Below are 16,700 nucleotides of genomic sequence, written 5' to 3' on the forward strand. Positions count from 1 at the left end.
TATGAGACTGGATGTCTTAAAGAATGTAATGGAAGTATTTAACTCAACTGAAAAAATTAATATAAATCAACAGAATACATCCTTTAAAAGAAGATTATTATGTGAAGAGAATTAAGTCAGAAGGAGACAGACAAATGCTGGATGGTGTCACTTACATGTGAAATATAGAAAAAACAAATAAAGGGTCAAAGTAAAACTCAAAAACCAACCCTTGTGGGATAGGAAAGAATAATGTGGGGAAGGGACACAATGCTTTGGTGGTGGGAGCACTATGGTAACACCACCAGAAAGGTGATCCTATACTTCCAAAATTCAAACAACAATATAAACTAATGGAACCACAATAAAAATTTTTAAATAAAAACACTAGCTTAATTTTGTAACTAATTTGGAATGTCATAAAACACTGGTTAAAAAAACTACCCAGAAATGTATTGTATGGCTGAACATGTTCAAATGGAAAAAATACAAGTACTACTACTTAATTACCCTTTCACCAGTGACTTCAGATTATACATTTGCAATTACAGAGTTGGCAGAATAGGATAATGATTGTAAGATGGTCTAGAGTCAACTCCTGGCTTTGCCATTCAATAGTTATGTGGCCAAAGACAAGTTTTTTAACCCCTTTTCACTGTTTTACCATCCAGAAAATGGAATTAGCAATCATACAAAAAAACAGTACCATAAAAATGTTACATGGACATATAGTACTTACAACAGTGCCTGGCACATAATATAACATAATTATTTGTTATTATTCAACATTTCCTTTTGCTTTTAATAATTTACACTGCAAGATTCAGTCATTATTATGTCTTATGTTACCTTTCTCACATTACAAATTGATTATTCTTTTTGAGTCTTCATGAATATCTCTATTTTACTATTCTGTTTTCTTTTGGCATCTGTCACTTCCAACTTTGCTTTGCTTTAATACTTCGTTTAACGTCCTCAAAATGATGCATTCTCCAAAAAAAGATAGGTACAACACAAATGGGGTGGTGTAATCAAGAAAGCATCACTTGTCACTAGTATTTTCACTTACTATAAGTTTTATATGTTCAATGCAATGGGTTTGTTGTTTATATTGATTATGATACCTCTTGGAAGCACTTAGATTTCTGAAGAAATAGAACCAAAAATTTGAACATATAATCACAAATGAGTAAGAAACATAGTGGTGGCACTAACACTTCATGCACAAGCTCTCCATAAATCACCATAAAAGTTTAAGCCATGTGTGAGGTTATGTCCCCAAAATTACTTAGTTATGTAAACATTTTCTACAAATTAATAGTTTGAGAAAGAAAAAATTAAAATCATAACCATCTCATGACAACTGACAAGAAAATGATTTAGTAGCATGTGCATTTAATTTTATAAATAAAAATACATATGCTGCAAACTATAATATAACAAACAAGAAATATACACTCAGTCTTTTGATTACCAAGACTGGAAGGAAAAAAAAACTTTATTTAGCCCTTTATTTCTTAAGTAATCTCCCCACAAGATAACAATTGTAAGTAGCTCTTTTGGGAAAGGGAATGGGGAGCAGGAGAATTATGTTGTAGACAAAATCAGCTTATCACAGGTAGAAAATGTCTTACTCATGGGATGTACAATCAAAAAAATTTAGAGATTTTAATGTAGGAATGGAAGTAATGAGCTTTTCTTTACCATATCCAGCATTTCTTTCTTATTTGCTCAACTGTATAGTACTGAACTATTTTTACATTTATTAAGAAATTTTAATCATTTGATGATTAAATGTTCAAATGAATCATGAAAGTGCCTATAGTTAAGTTTAAATAAATTCACAGAAGCACAAATTATTAGAAAATAGAAGAGTAAAAAAAGCTTACAGATAAGTTGTAACCATTGTACAAGAGCACAATACTCAAAATCTCTGTAATTGTGAGTAATACAATATAAAATAACACAGATAAGAATTAAAGTCACTAAGTGAATACATTAAATGAGTTATACTGCAAAGGGGGAATTCCCTACATATTTGCTACACTTAGTAATGTATAAAAATTACACAGACTTGCCTTTGGGAAGAACTCATAAGTAGAGATGTGATCCTAACAACCTGGGAAGAAATAGTCTTACATTTTTCTTACGCTCCCAGCAGGCTCCAACGGGAACCAAGTATTGACTCTAATACTGCTCTGGGAAATAATGTATTTCTACATTAGGTTGGTATTACAATTACAATGCATTTTTGGCTGTGTGTAGGTTTACAGGGCCTTTCAAAAAAGTAACCTCATAACAAACATTATAACCACTGTGTAATAAATTACAGGAGTTATATTGTATAGTCGGGTAAAAACAAACTCTTAGACCATTGTATTCAGATTTAAATACCTTCGATTTAAGCTACTTCTAAACTCATCTCACCTTTACTTTCCTATAATAGTATTTTCATTTATGCAAGAAAATCTTGACTACCTCCTGTGACCCAAATGGTAATATATCTAATAGATACTTTATTTTTTTAAAGATTTATTTACTTATTTATACAAGCACTGGGTATAGTCAGAAGAGTGGGAGGGTGAGAGAATTCACCAGAGCCAGAGGGGAGAGCAGAGCAGGCAGATTGACGAAATACACTGCTGAGGGGAGCAGCGGGCGGCAGGAGAGATCTGTGTGCCATGTGGAACCCTCGCCCACTGGCCGGGGATCGAACCAGCGCTGCAGAGGTTGCCGGCAGCTTCGCAACCCAGTGCTCAACCGCTGTGCCACCGGGGAGGCCGGATAATTTGTTTAGATGATTACATTCCAACCAATTAAAAATATTAGCTGCATTTTAATAATTTTAATAATAAGTGACCACTTATTATTCCCACATTACACCTGAATATTGACCACAGTAACTATCTGACAACATTCACAGTAATATTTTCTTAGGGATACCATGGCTTCCACTTCAATGAAATCCTTACCTTTCTCTGCTTTATTTAAATATTTTAGTACAAAAGCAATGGTTTCCTATTATTATGCATTTTCACAATGTATTTCTGTTTCTATTCATTTTATTCTCATATATGAAGTATTTTTATAATTTCAGATTTGCCTTTCTCTTTTTCCCAAATTTTGTTGTACATCACAATCAGCAGATAAGCTTTTAAAAAACCCTATACACAGGGCCTACCTGCTGGCGCAAGGGATTAAGCACAGCGCTAGAATACTATGATGCTGTCCCAGCCTCTGCAGCGTAAGTTCATTAGATCCCAGGCCGGCCAGGGAGTTGCCCACATGGCGCAGCAGACCTCTACTGTCTCACCCGCTGCTCCCCTCAGCAGTGTTTTCAGTCAGTCAGACTGTTCTGTTCCCCACTCTGTCTCTGGTGAGTCCTCTCACTCTCCATACCACTGGCCTGTACCCCAGTTCTTGTTTGCATAAATAAATAAATCTTAAAAAAAAAAAAACCCTATGCACAGGTTAAATGTCTTGTAAGTTAATCAGAGTATCTGAGGGAGCCCAGTATCAACAGTTTTTAATATCCCCAGATGATGCTAAGCTTCAGGCACTATCCTCTTAAAACTGTTAATGACGTCAGGCACTGTCCCCTTAAACTGTTAATAATACTCTATGATGTGTTAGTATCCTGAAGGTCCAAGGTACATAGTATTTGTAATCTTTGATCCTAACAACCTGTATTGCAATACTGGCACAGTAGTTAATATAGCAGTTGGTAAGTAAACCTACCAGTTGCACCTTAATCTGGCTTTGTTATCTCCTATTTACTATATATAAACACAAGCATTAACAACAATCAGTGCAGGGGTGGGAAGAGCACAAGGGACTATGGTGATGGTACACAGGTGAACTGGTGGGAATTTCATGGGAAATCATACATTGCAGAAAAATGAAGGATGATGTAATATACATATATATAAAATATTTCATGGATCCTATACTGTATTGAAAAGAATAAAATTGCATTGATAAATATAAAATTTTAAAAAATAAAAAATAAAAACACTTAGGTGAGAAAAAAAGTAACAAAAATTATTTTTAAGTGAAAAGTAGTATCATAGAAATGTTTCAGAATCCAAAGATTTTTATATTTCAGGTTAACAGAGTGCCTACACCTTATATTCCAACACATCTCACAGAATATGGGCAGCCTCTGTAATCAAAAACATTAATATATACATAGTCACACTGACTAGGATTAGAAAAAATCATAAACAAGTTCATGTTAGTTGAAGGCCAGGCTTTCCACCAATTAAATTGCACAGCTTCTTAGATACAGAAATAAAGATAAGTAAATGTGGACCTATATATACATAGGTCACAATGTAAAGTACCTCCTACCTCCTACCTCCCATGGAATATGACTAAATAGTCTGAAAGACAACAAAGAATATTCTTGAGATGCACACAAAATGTTTCAGTGCATGCTGCTAAAGGTGAATACCTGATGAGAAAAACATATATTGTACAACTTGTGTTTTTCAAAAACAAAGTATTTACAGTAATTTTTCAATTAAAAAGAAATGCTACTATTTGTAAAAAAGTTGAAGCCAACCCACCAAAAATAGAAGACCTAGAAGAAAATCAGTCTCTTTGTAGTATTAAAAGTCAAGGAAAAGAATAAATAAAAGGCAAGGGAAAAAAAAATCTACCAGAAAAAGAAATCTTATCTAAATCAAAAGGCAGAATGAATGCTAAAACTGAAATTACTGGTAGCCTAAATCATGACATGAACTGAGTTCACCATAAATATATTACAGAAATAAAAGTGTGGAAGAGTTTCAACATTTTCAGTAAGTGTAAGAAACTGCTTGAATGGATATTTTGGTGAAAATGGAAAATCATGCAGAAAAATGATTTCTGCATGATTAATTTGTTAAAACTAGCAAAAAAAGCATGTACTCTAAATGAAAATCAAACTCTTCTCAAGCAGAGTATTCCAAATAGATGCTCAAGTTTTATACATACCCCAAAGAGATGTGAGCATCCATGAAATTTTGGGAATTTTGGATTAAATATAATTAAGCAGATTTTTTTCTATTAGTATTTCTAAGAACCTTAAACATAAGAAAATGGACTTTGATGATCTCTAAGACAGGTGGAAATATCAGTCTTCTCACTTTTTTGTCATCCGAATTCATTTTTTTGGGAAAGCATTTAATGGGACTGGCATTTCACAGAGCATGAAACTATTGCAGACACATTTATAAATACATTTACAAATCTGGGCATTTGAGGTGAACATTCAACCTCATACCAGCACTTTCTTATCATTATCCTGTACTGTTTTTATGCAATGTAACCAAACTCCAAAGATCTTTATTTTTAAATTAGTAATAGATTATCATATAAATGAGAAAAAAGTGTTCTCTTTTCTTGTAGTAAACACAAAATGGAAACCAAAAATAAGCAACATATTCGCCATTTAAAAGTTTAAGTAGGTAAGTTATAAATATTGAAATGTTATACCTCATCAAACTCTTCAGTCATTTTTCTGATGATTTCTGCATTCTGCATATTTCGAAACATCTCTATTCTCACAGTACCTGTGGAATAACAGATTTTACAGTTAATCTTTTTCTAGTCCATGCTAAACATTAATTTTACCACTATCTAAAAATTATTATATAAAAGTTCTTCCATTCTTTTTTCTGCCTCCGAATTCCTATTTAAAGGAATCTTTTAAGAACTTCAAAGTTCTTTAGACAATTTTTAAAACCTAAATATCCTGTGAATTATGTAAGTATAAAGTACACTGAGAGGATGTTAGGAAAGAAAAGACAAAGAAATAAAACAATGAATTTATATTTTAGGGAGGACTTAAATATAGACTGATGCTACCTTAACCTATAGCTGGCTACTTTTATCTGAAAGCATCCAACTACACAGTTAGTTCCCTTTATGGCTCTTTGATATTCTTTATCATTTGAATACTCACCTAAAAATTGAAGCTAAATGTCCCTTAATCTAGTAAACACATTTCAATCTGTTTTCTTTTCAAAATTAATTTATTTTTAACTGAGGTAAATTGGGGTAGTCCCATCAGGTGTTATACCATAGTGCACCCACCACCAACTCAACCATATTCTACCACTATAGACTATTGTGCTTCCTTCCCTCTTGGCTCTTTCCCTCTCTACACCTCCCCCTCAATCTGTTCTTTTAATATGAAAAGTTGTGCACTTAATTGGATTTATGTATCAAACATCAAAAAAAAGTTAACCCCTTTCTAATCTCATTCTTTCACACTCCTTCTAAGTCACTTCATATTTATCTCAAATATGGTTAAATAAATATCATCAATCTTACATTAAGAGTGGTTTATATTTAAAACCTTTGTTTAAAATTAATGTAATTTGAAGAATCTAAAGTAAGTTTCAAAATTAACAATGCGGATATAAAATCCTAGCCAGTAATGAAGTTCAGTTATAACTGCATAAATATAAAATGTTCAAGTTAAAAATCAGGAAATTAAGACTCAATAAAACAGCATGAAAATAATCATTGTATAACCTCTTCGTTGCAAATGAATAAATAGCACCTTCAATTCAAATCATATTTAGGAATGTAAGAGAGAGAAATCTCTGAAATGTAGTCATACTCTGACAGGAAATAGTATGTAATAGTAAAAGAACCCATAAAAGTTATCAAAGTATAGCTTTACTTTAGCGTCCCAACTAAAAAAGACAATGGCATATTTGGTAGGTTAAATTTAATTTGACTTAATTTTTGCTAATCTGTATAATAAGAAAAGTGTTATCTTTGGTAAGAACCATTTAAAAGCAAGCTTTAATTACTTGACATATAGTTCTCTCGGTCATTTTTCAAGACTGAATTCATTAAGTACCACCAACAGGCATTCCCTATATCTCAAAGTAGAAATGAGAAAGTCTACATAGCACGGTAGGTGAAAAGGAAAAATATTTTTAAAGAGTTCTTCCCCAACATGCAATTTCCAAAATAAACTTGGAAACTTTTATATTGTGATTTTGTTATTTTACACCAAAAACCAGTAGTGTCGGCAATATTCAACATTAATGAATACAGGTTGCTTACAATGTAGCTTTTATTTTCAGAGGATCTGTAAAAAATTTAATAAAGGAAATGCATTAAATTGCTAATTTCAAGTTATTACAAGCTAAAGAAACTTTCTGTTAGACAATCTTAAAATTACTCAAATTAAACAAAATTGCTTAACTATTTAACACTGTTAAGGTCATAAACTATGTGCAAATCTGAAATAAAATCCCATAGATAAAAAGCAAACAATTTCAGGGGTTGTTTTATAGTAAATAAGATAACATTTATAACTACTAAACAAAGAAGAAAAAAGTAAAACTAGATTTTGAAGTTACATGGGAAGAATTAGCTGTTTGTGGGTGAAGAACATTTTACAGTTTGATTGGAGTATTGCCACAGTTACATATATTTATCAAAAGTCATCAATCTATATCTTTAAAATGTATTAATTTTATGGATGAAAATTATACATTGGTGATGACTTTTCAAAAATTTCAAGAAAAAGGACACGAATTACACTATTTCAATAATAATGTAATTTGAAAATATGTCCAGTGTAAATAATGTTCAACTCTATTTCCATGACTGATATGGCATCCTAGAGTGGTTTAGTATTTTGAATCAGATACAGTAGAATTTAAATCTCAGCGCCAACAGTTAGTAAGGTTATGCCACAGGAAAAGTAAACTGTTCTCTATAAAACTCAGATTTCTAACCTTTAGTGATAATACCACTCCAGAACAGGTATGTTGTTTTGTTCAATATTGTAATTCCAAACACCTAAATTAGGTTTTAGCACATGGGATAAAAAAATGTTTGTGTAACAAACTAGAGATGGTATGAAAACTAAATAACAATGGGAAGTTTTTTTGTACTGTACCAGTAGCATAAAAGATGTTCAATCAGTTTTGGCATTCCTACTTGAACCATCAATTTTTTGATAGGTTAACTTGCCCATTTTGGAGGGAAGTTTAAAGCTGCAATTCCTTAGTGGAGCTGTTCTGGAAACCAGACTACTACTTATGCATGTTGTCAGGTTAATGTTTGAAGAATGAGAACAGTGTTCATCTCTTTTATCCCATAACCAGTGAAAATTATTTCAGCAGTTTTCCCACCACTCAAACCTACAGAGTAAATACCACCAGAAACTACAGTACAAACATATTTGTCCAAAATGCCTAGAACCCACTATAAGGATGAGTTAGGAGAATGAACAAGTCATTGTCAGATAAGTCAAGCAGGAATTAACAGTCTTATTCATGCTTGCGTGCACGTGTGTGTGTGTGTGTGTGTGTGTGTGTGAGTGAACCAACATGGCCACCATCCCATTTTATCCTCCTTTTCAATTCTACCTCTTTCCTCTCTTCTGTGGTAACAGCCAGAGTAGGAACTTAACTTTCTTTACATCCTTCTATGTACAGAAGTAGGTAAAAAGGGAGACTGAAGGCAAACAGAACTTTACTTAGCAGTAAAACAATTTATCCAAATACAATAGTAGGCCCTTTTAGATTATAGCTTTTATGACACAGTAACATTCTGGCTCACTCAAAGTAACATAATCTGGGTGTGATTTGAATACACAAATACTGGCAGCTTTCATCCGAAGACTGCCCACCTATATCTATATAGGTCTATCTTTTAACAAACGTGTCCTTTTAAAATGCAGTTCTTTCTGCCCACTTGTGTCTGTGCAAGGCTCTTCTCCTTTCCTTTTCCTAATAAACCTGTCCTTTTCAAAATGCTAAAAAAGACATACATTAATTCAGCTAGAATACCAAAAGTACTTAGCAGAGAACCTTCCAAACAGTAGGTACTTTCTTAATAGTGCCATATGTAAACTAGCTTTTTATTTTAAAGCTTTCCTTTTAAAGAATGGATTATATATAGGGTGATAATAAAATCGAATCTAGGAGCAAAGCACAGATAATCCATGAATATGCTCATTTTTTGTAGTCTCATTTTTTGTTTTGTTTTTACTTTACCAAGCAAGACTGGTAAGATAGCAGGTTGCAAAGCAAAATAAAATTGAGAAAGTGGAAATATGAATAAATTGAAAGAGAAAATTTGAGTTAAGAAAGAAGAAATGTTGTAGCTACTAAAACAAGCATTCATGAAAGAAACATCTGCATACCAGAAATGTAGAACTTAGATGTTACCTAGGAATTCAGAGATTTTCTGTAAGAGTTTCTGAAAATTTGAGGAGGCAGTGTGGAGTAAAGGTAGAGAAACAATAATCTTGGCTGCCTTTTAATGAACATTTTAAGGTTAATTATAATTACTCTGGGATGTATGCAGTTTTTCCAAGTAGTACATGGAAAAAATTACTTCAGGTGTTGTTGCAAGTAAAGACACACTTTGGAAATGTGTCAATCTTTTAGAATTCCTTAAACATAGGAATTGTTATGATTCTATCTCCAGTGACCAGTGTGTCTCTAGATGGCAGTCTGCACTTTGCAACATTATTCATAAGAAGTTAGTATATTTCCTCCACAAACACAAAAGTGAAACATCAAACTAAATGCTCAAAAGAAATTACATTGATACCTGTTTTAAGTAATTTTAAAAGATATATTTTTATTTATTTATGCATACAAAAACTGGGATGTAGGTAAGAGATATGGGGGGATGAAAGGATTCACCAGACACAGAATGGGGAGCAGGACAGGTGGACCTACTGAAATACATTGTTGAGGGGAGCAGCAGGTGAGACAGGAGAGGTCTGCTATGTCATGTGGGTTGCTCCCTGGCCAGCTGAGGATCAAATTTGTGCTGCAGAGGCTGTGGATTGCTTCATAGTGTTGTGCTTAACCCCTTGCGCCACCAGGGAGTCCCTAAGTTGATAATATTTTAATGGAGAAAAGCCACATATTCAGTACATTGTTAAAAGAATCTGACAATTTCAGATTATGGCCAACATTACATATTTGACTCATTACCAAACAATGTACAATAATTTAGTATTTAGATATTTGAGTTTATAACTTTTTGTTAGTTTCTTACCAAAATGTGTATATGTGACTGACTCCTGTTTCTTTAGTTTTATTAAGAATAGCACCTTTTCCCCAAATCCAATCAGTGAAGTTATTAGTGTAATTTCCATAAAAGGGGCTTCATGTTCCCTGCCCCATCAAAGAACAGTGGAGCTGAGCAGTGAGGGGAAGCTGGAGAAGACTTGGAGGAGACGCATGGAACAGACATATAAAAGAGGATGTGTGTGCTTCTTGGCTTTGGGCTTGCACCAGGGACTTGGTGAACTTGGAGGACAGGCATGTAGAGATACCTGGAAAAGATAGGGGTAAGAGACCCATGGGGAGCTGACAATGGCTATTACCTTGATTTGTTGAGTTTGCTCCTTTCCCTCCAGATCTGCCTGGCCCTTTCTGCCCCTTTCCTATGATGCCCTGCCAGAAAGTACCTTGTAGCAAGTTTTCAGGCCTCAGCAGCCTGTTTGGCTGGGCATTTACCTATGAGGGCATGGGTAACTTTTGCTATTTTATTGGAAAACTATTGTGTTTTCTTCTCTTTTCTATGTACACTATCCTATTAAAGTTCTTTCACACTAAGAGTATGCTTTGTCTTTATGTGGCAGATGCCAGAACAGCTTTAGTGTGCAGGTTTGGGGGTCCCAGGGAACACTTAAGTCTGCCCAATAACAAAGTTAATTCATGTATTTTTAATAGATTTTTTTGGTCATGGTTGCATTCATCTGAGATGTGATCTTTTTTTTTTTTTTAAAGATTATTTATGCATACGAAAACTGGGGTTCAGGCCAGACGTGGGGGGTGAGAGGATTCACCAGAGACAGAGTGGGGAGCAGACTGACTGAAACACACTACTGAGGGGAGCAGCAGGGGAGTCAGGAGAGGTCTCCTGTGCCATATGGGTCACCTCCCTGGCCATGGATCAAACTGTGCTGCAGTGGCTGTGGATAGCTTCATAGGTTGCATCTTAACCCCTTGTGCCACTAGGGAGGCCCTGGGATGTGCTGATCTTATAAGTGATTTTAAAAAAACAAAACACCTTATATGTACTGATACCTATTCTAGGTACTATAATGTTCTATGGTTTTGAGAAATGCTCAGTATCACATACATATCATTAATATATCACATAGAATAGTTCCACCACCTTAATCTTCTGTGATTTACCTAATCAACCTTTAATACTTTCCCACAAATCCTGACAAAAACACTGATCTGTTCACCAACTCTATAATTTTGTCTTTCCCAGAATTTGCTACAAACTGTAGCCATTTCAAACTGGCTTTTTCAACTCTTCAACACCCTTTTTTCAACTCATCAATACCCATTTAAGATTCATCTATGGTTTTGTATAGTTTGAGAGAACATTCCTTTGGGGGGGGGGGGGAACTAACAACAGACCCAGAATGGAGACATTCATGCTAAACCCACCCAGAATTAATACTTAACACAACTGCAGTTTCAACCTCTACCACAAATGGAAATTTTAATTAAGCAATTAAGTTTCCTGGTCAGTACCAGTAAAGCAATCAGTATGATGAGAAGTTTCAGCCTTCCCCAAAGGAAAGGTGACTTTGCCTGAAATAGTCTTTCTTTTCTTTTACTAATAATTTCACCCACCCAGAAAGAACTTATGACTCCAATATTTTGTGCAAGTTTTTGCAGTGCCTTTATATCTGCTAGATGGGATGAGCCTAATTCACGAATCTTAATTAACACCAATTATTAAATCTTTAAAATTAACTGTTGGATTTTGTTATCTAATATCTTATCACCAAATTATATGGAAACACCACAGTTTATTCATTTCATCTACTGATGGAACTCTTGGATGCTTGTAGTTTTTGGCATTTAAGAATATAATTACTAAAAACATTCAAAAGCAGGTTTTTGTGAATACTTAAATTGCAAATCAGTTAGGTAAATATATAAGGAACATGACTGCTGTTTTTTTATAATAAGTTTATATTTAGCTTCTTAAAACTTTTTTTAAATTTTTTGCGTAGAATTACTGGGGTATAGGCCAGTGGTGTGGCGGGGTGAGAAGATTCACCAGAGACAGAGTGGGGAGCAGAACAGCCAGATTTACTGAAATACACTGCTAAGAGGAGCAGTGGGCAAGACAAGAGAGGTCTGCTATACCACATGTGGATTAACTTCCTGGCTGGAGACTGAACTCAGGTCACAGTGGTGATAAGATGTAACCCCTAGGCCACCAGGGAGGCTCCCCATGTTTAACTTTGTGAGAAACTATCAGACTGTCTTCCAACATGGTTATACCACTTTGTATCCCAACCAACAACCATTCCTATTGTTTCACATTCTTGACAGTAATTGTCTTCACTTTTTAAGGCTTAGTCATTCTAATAAATATGTAGTGAGATCTTACTGTTTTAATTTTAATTTCCTAATGACAAAAGATGTTGACCATCTTTTCATATGCTTATGTATAATCTGTAAATCTTTGGTGGAATGGCTGTTCAGATCTTTGGCCACTTTTTTTTTTTAATTTTACTTGTGTTTTATGTTTTTAAATTTTATTTTACATATTTTTTACATCCTTTTTCATTTTTGCACAATGCATGCATTTTCATCTTGGTTATAGACCCCATACAATTCCCAACCCCCTTGTTTTGCTCCCACTCTCTTTTCCCCTCTCTCCCCCCTCACACAGCCCCGTAGTGTGTCTCTAATAATTGAACTGTTTATTTTCTAATGGGTGAATTTTTAGAGTTCTTTGTATATTTTGGATACAAGTCTTTATTATAGAAGTGTTTTACAAATATTTCTTCTGGTCTGTGACTCGTCTTTTCATTTTCTTAACAGTACCCCTTGCAGGTTATACTAGGGGGGAAAGGATGTCCTGAGCAAACTCCACAAATACGATTTATGGACCCCACCCCAGACCAAAGAGATCCAAGACACCAAGGACTACAAATCCCATAATGTCATTACCGCCAAAGGGAGGAGTCCTGGGAACTGATAGTGGAGTTAAACAGCCAGCCTTGGTATAAAACCAGGCATGTGGGCCTTGGGAGGCCTTGGTTTTTCACTGGCTTTCAGCATGCTAGTGGGGTTCCAGCTAGGCAGAACTGGTAGGAAGCAGTTACCTATTTATCTCCCTCTACCAGAGTTACTCATTTCTTCATTTCCTCTTTTTGCAAATAAACCCTTTAAACTTTTGTGCATGCCTGCAGTTGAGTCTCAGTATAAGTCCCTTGTAAGAGCACTGGTGAGGAGCCACAGTCAGGACAACCCCTTTCACACTGGGTTTGCCCTGTAATAGTCAGAAATATCTAATTTTTTTAAAAAGATTTATTTATTTTTACTAGAACTAGGGTACAGGCCAGATGTGCGGGAAGGGTGAGAGGATTCACCAGAGACAGAGTGGGCAACAGAACAGGCAGATGGACTGAAGACACTGCGGAGGGGAGCAGCGGGCTAGGCAGGAGAGGTCTGCCACACAATGTGTGTTTCTCCGGGCCAGAAATCGAACTGGTGCTAGAGAGGCTGCAGACAGCTTCATAGAGCAGAACTCAACCCGCTGCGCCACCTGGAAGGCCCAGAAATATTTAATTTTTAAAAAGTCCAGGCTTGTCATTTTCTTTCATGGTTCACATTCCTAAAAATCTCATTATTAAACACAAAGTCATTTAACTTATCCCATGTCTATTTTAGGTGTTTATAGCTTTGCATTTTACATGATCTATTTTGTGTTAAATTTTGTAAAAGGAGAAAGATCTGTTTTTAAGTTCATTTTTTCCATATGACATCCAATTATTCTAATACCATTTGTTGACTTGTTTTACCATTTATTAGCCTTTCTAGATTTATTTAAAAAAAAAAATCAGGGCCTCCCTGGTGGTGCAGGGGTTAAAGTCAATGTTATCAAGACACCACCTGCCACTGCGGCATAAGTTCAATCTCTGGCCAGGGAGCTAGCCCACATGGCATAGCAGACCTCTTCTGTCTTGCCCACTGCTCCCCTCAGCAGTGTATTTCAGTAGATTCATCTGTTCTGCTCCCCACTGTGTCTCTGGTGAATCCTCTCAACCCCACACCTTTGGCCTACATCCCAGTTCTTGTATGCATAAATAAAATTAAAATCTTTTAAAAAAAACAATTGAATTTATTAGTGTGGCTCCTGTAATATTTTAAAAGTATAATTTAAGTTACAAAGCTCGGATAGTTATGCAATTCTTCAGGAAACCACTGGAAAAAAGAAAGATAAAATGTCTTTCATTCTTATTTTAGTAAATTAATCCTGTTCTCCAAACATTCAACTGTTATTCCTAAATAATACAACCATTGGGATTATCAACGGTTTTCACTGCACTGTACCTGTACACGTCTACATTCGAAAGCTTTTCCAAAAACATGAGAATAATACAAAATAGGTCTTCTAATTAATTCAAAGCCCATGAAAGTAGAAACTGCATTTCAATAAATAAGGTAAACACATAAAATATGTCTAAAGTATGGAAGTTTCAAAATTATGAGTTACAATTATACATCTTATTGTTCAAGGGGGAAATAACTTTAAATTAATACATACCAGTTCTGATTATGACAAAACTTTTAAAAATTGGGCCTCCCCGTTGGCGCAGCAGGTTAAGCACAGCGCTGTGAAGCTGTCCGCAAGTTTGATTTCCAGCAGGCCAGGGAGATACCCACATGGCATGCACAGATCTCACCTGTCTTGCCTGCTGCTCCCCTCAGAAGTGTATTTCCATCCATCTGCCTGTTCTGCTCCCCGCTCTATCTCTGTTGAATCCTATCACCCTCCCACTCTGAACTGTACCCCAGTTGTTATATAAAAATAAATAAAATCTTTAAAAAAAACCTGTAAAAAATATTATATATATAAATCCTCTTCCTGAAATGCTAGCTAAAATATAAAAAACATTTTGAAAATCACATGAAACTTTATAAAGCAGTGAGAACATACTATATAAAAACTAACTGAAAGACAAAACCCAAAATACAAACATACCAAAATAAAAATCACTTCTCTGGTAACACTTGCTAATGTTAAGCTTAGAACACATTATTGTCTATGTTCTGAGGTAAAGGATCTAGGAAGTAACTTTCACAAAGAGGGGGCTCAAAGGGTTTTATCTCTAGGTTAAGGTTAAATCAGCAGTAAGTCTTAATATCCATTGTCTGGGGAAACAAAGTGAGTTTTTTATTGGCACTATTCTTAAGGGGATTAAAATACCTGAGAAATAGTGATCAAAACTGGTGCTTGTTCTCACAAATATCCTAAATTCACATAATCTGTCACAGAGAACTTCAAACTATATAATTAGTTACAGCAAATGGTCCTAGGTTGGTAGCATCCCTAGGCTCTAAATCCTTTCTACAGGAATGTACCTATATACTGGGCTTCAAATAAATTGGACATATGAGAAAATATGGAGCTTATGAATAAAATGTAACTAAACATACCAAAAAAGAAAGGTCATAGCAATACTGAGCAAAAAACAAAGCAAAAACAACAGAAACAGACCTACCCTAAAAACACTAGAATTTCAGCTAGTTTGTAAAAGAAATAAATTTACCATATTAAAAAAAGGACACAGGGAAATGTGTAAAAATGGAAAATATCCACAAGGAACAAATGTTCTAGAAGGATATAATTCTAATTAAATAAAATCCTCCAGAAAACAGAAAAAGTTCTTCACAATTCACTTTCTGGTGTTAACAAAGCCTTGATAATAAAACCTGAAATGGAAAGAATATAAAGGAAAAATTGCGGGCAAATTTCACTAAGAAATAAAATGTTTTAAAAATCCTAAATAAGATGTTGGTAAACCAAGGCTAGCAGTAGTTTTTAAAAATAATAATGACCCAGGTGAAAATCCTTTCAGGAATACACATTACATTTAAAATTAAAAGATCAGTGGTAGCTTGAGATGAAAGTGGAGAGACGGTGGGGCAATGAATCAGAGAAAAGGGTGAGGGTTATGACACTTAAGTTATTTTGCTATTGATACTATAATGGTGGACATATATAACACGCATTTGTCAAAACCCTGAGAAAGTTTCAGCACAAAGAGTGAGACCTAATGTAATATAATAAATAATAATATTTGGCTATTTGGCTCATCAATTGTAACAAACATACCATAACAACGCATATGTTAACAATAAAGGAAATATGGAGAGGAGAGATATGGGAACTCATCTTAATATCTTGTCGACCTAATATGCCTCTAAAAAAGGACGTCCCTGGTAGCGCAAGGGGTTAAGATGCAAGCTATGAAGCTACCTACAGCCACTGCAGGATGAGTTTGATCCCAGGTTAGGGAGCTACCCGGATGGCACAACAGACCTCTCCTAACTGGCCCACTGCTCCCCTCTCAGTGTATTTCAGTCAATCTGCCTGTTCTGTTCCCCACTCTGTCTCTGGTGAATCCTCTCTCACCCTCTACACCTCTGGCTTGTACCTGAGTTCTTGTATGCATAAATAAATAAATCTTAAACAAAAAAAGCCTCTAAAAAAAAGTCCATTCAAAATTATACTGCTTATGAACTTTTAAATGCCTAAAGTCCAAATTAAAAATTTTAGTAACAGGGCCTCCATGGTAGTGCAAGGAGTTAAGATGCAACCTATGAAGATGTCCGCAGCCTCTGCAGCACAAGTTCGATCCCTGGCCGGCCAGGGAGCAACACACATGGCACAGCAGACCTCTCCTGACTCGCCCACTG

At 35.0% G+C, this 16,700-nt stretch overlaps 1 protein-coding gene across 1 annotated transcript in view; it reads right to left on the reverse strand.

The window, feature by feature from the left end:
• Positions 1 to 16,700, reverse strand: part of STAG1 (STAG1 cohesin complex component) — a gene marked incomplete at both ends in the record, with an annotated part of 263,904 nt that overhangs the window by 166,221 nt on the left and 80,983 nt on the right. Inside the window, one exon of the mRNA XM_084232404.1 lies at positions 5,458 to 5,534. Coding sequence (XP_084088530.1) covers positions 5,458 to 5,534 — 77 coding nt within the window. The remainder of the gene's footprint in view (positions 1 to 5,457; positions 5,535 to 16,700) is intronic.

The sequence above is a fragment of the Talpa europaea genome (assembly GCF_964194135.1).
Source record: "Talpa europaea genome assembly, chromosome: 4".
Taxonomy (NCBI): Eukaryota; Metazoa; Chordata; class Mammalia; order Eulipotyphla; family Talpidae; genus Talpa; species Talpa europaea.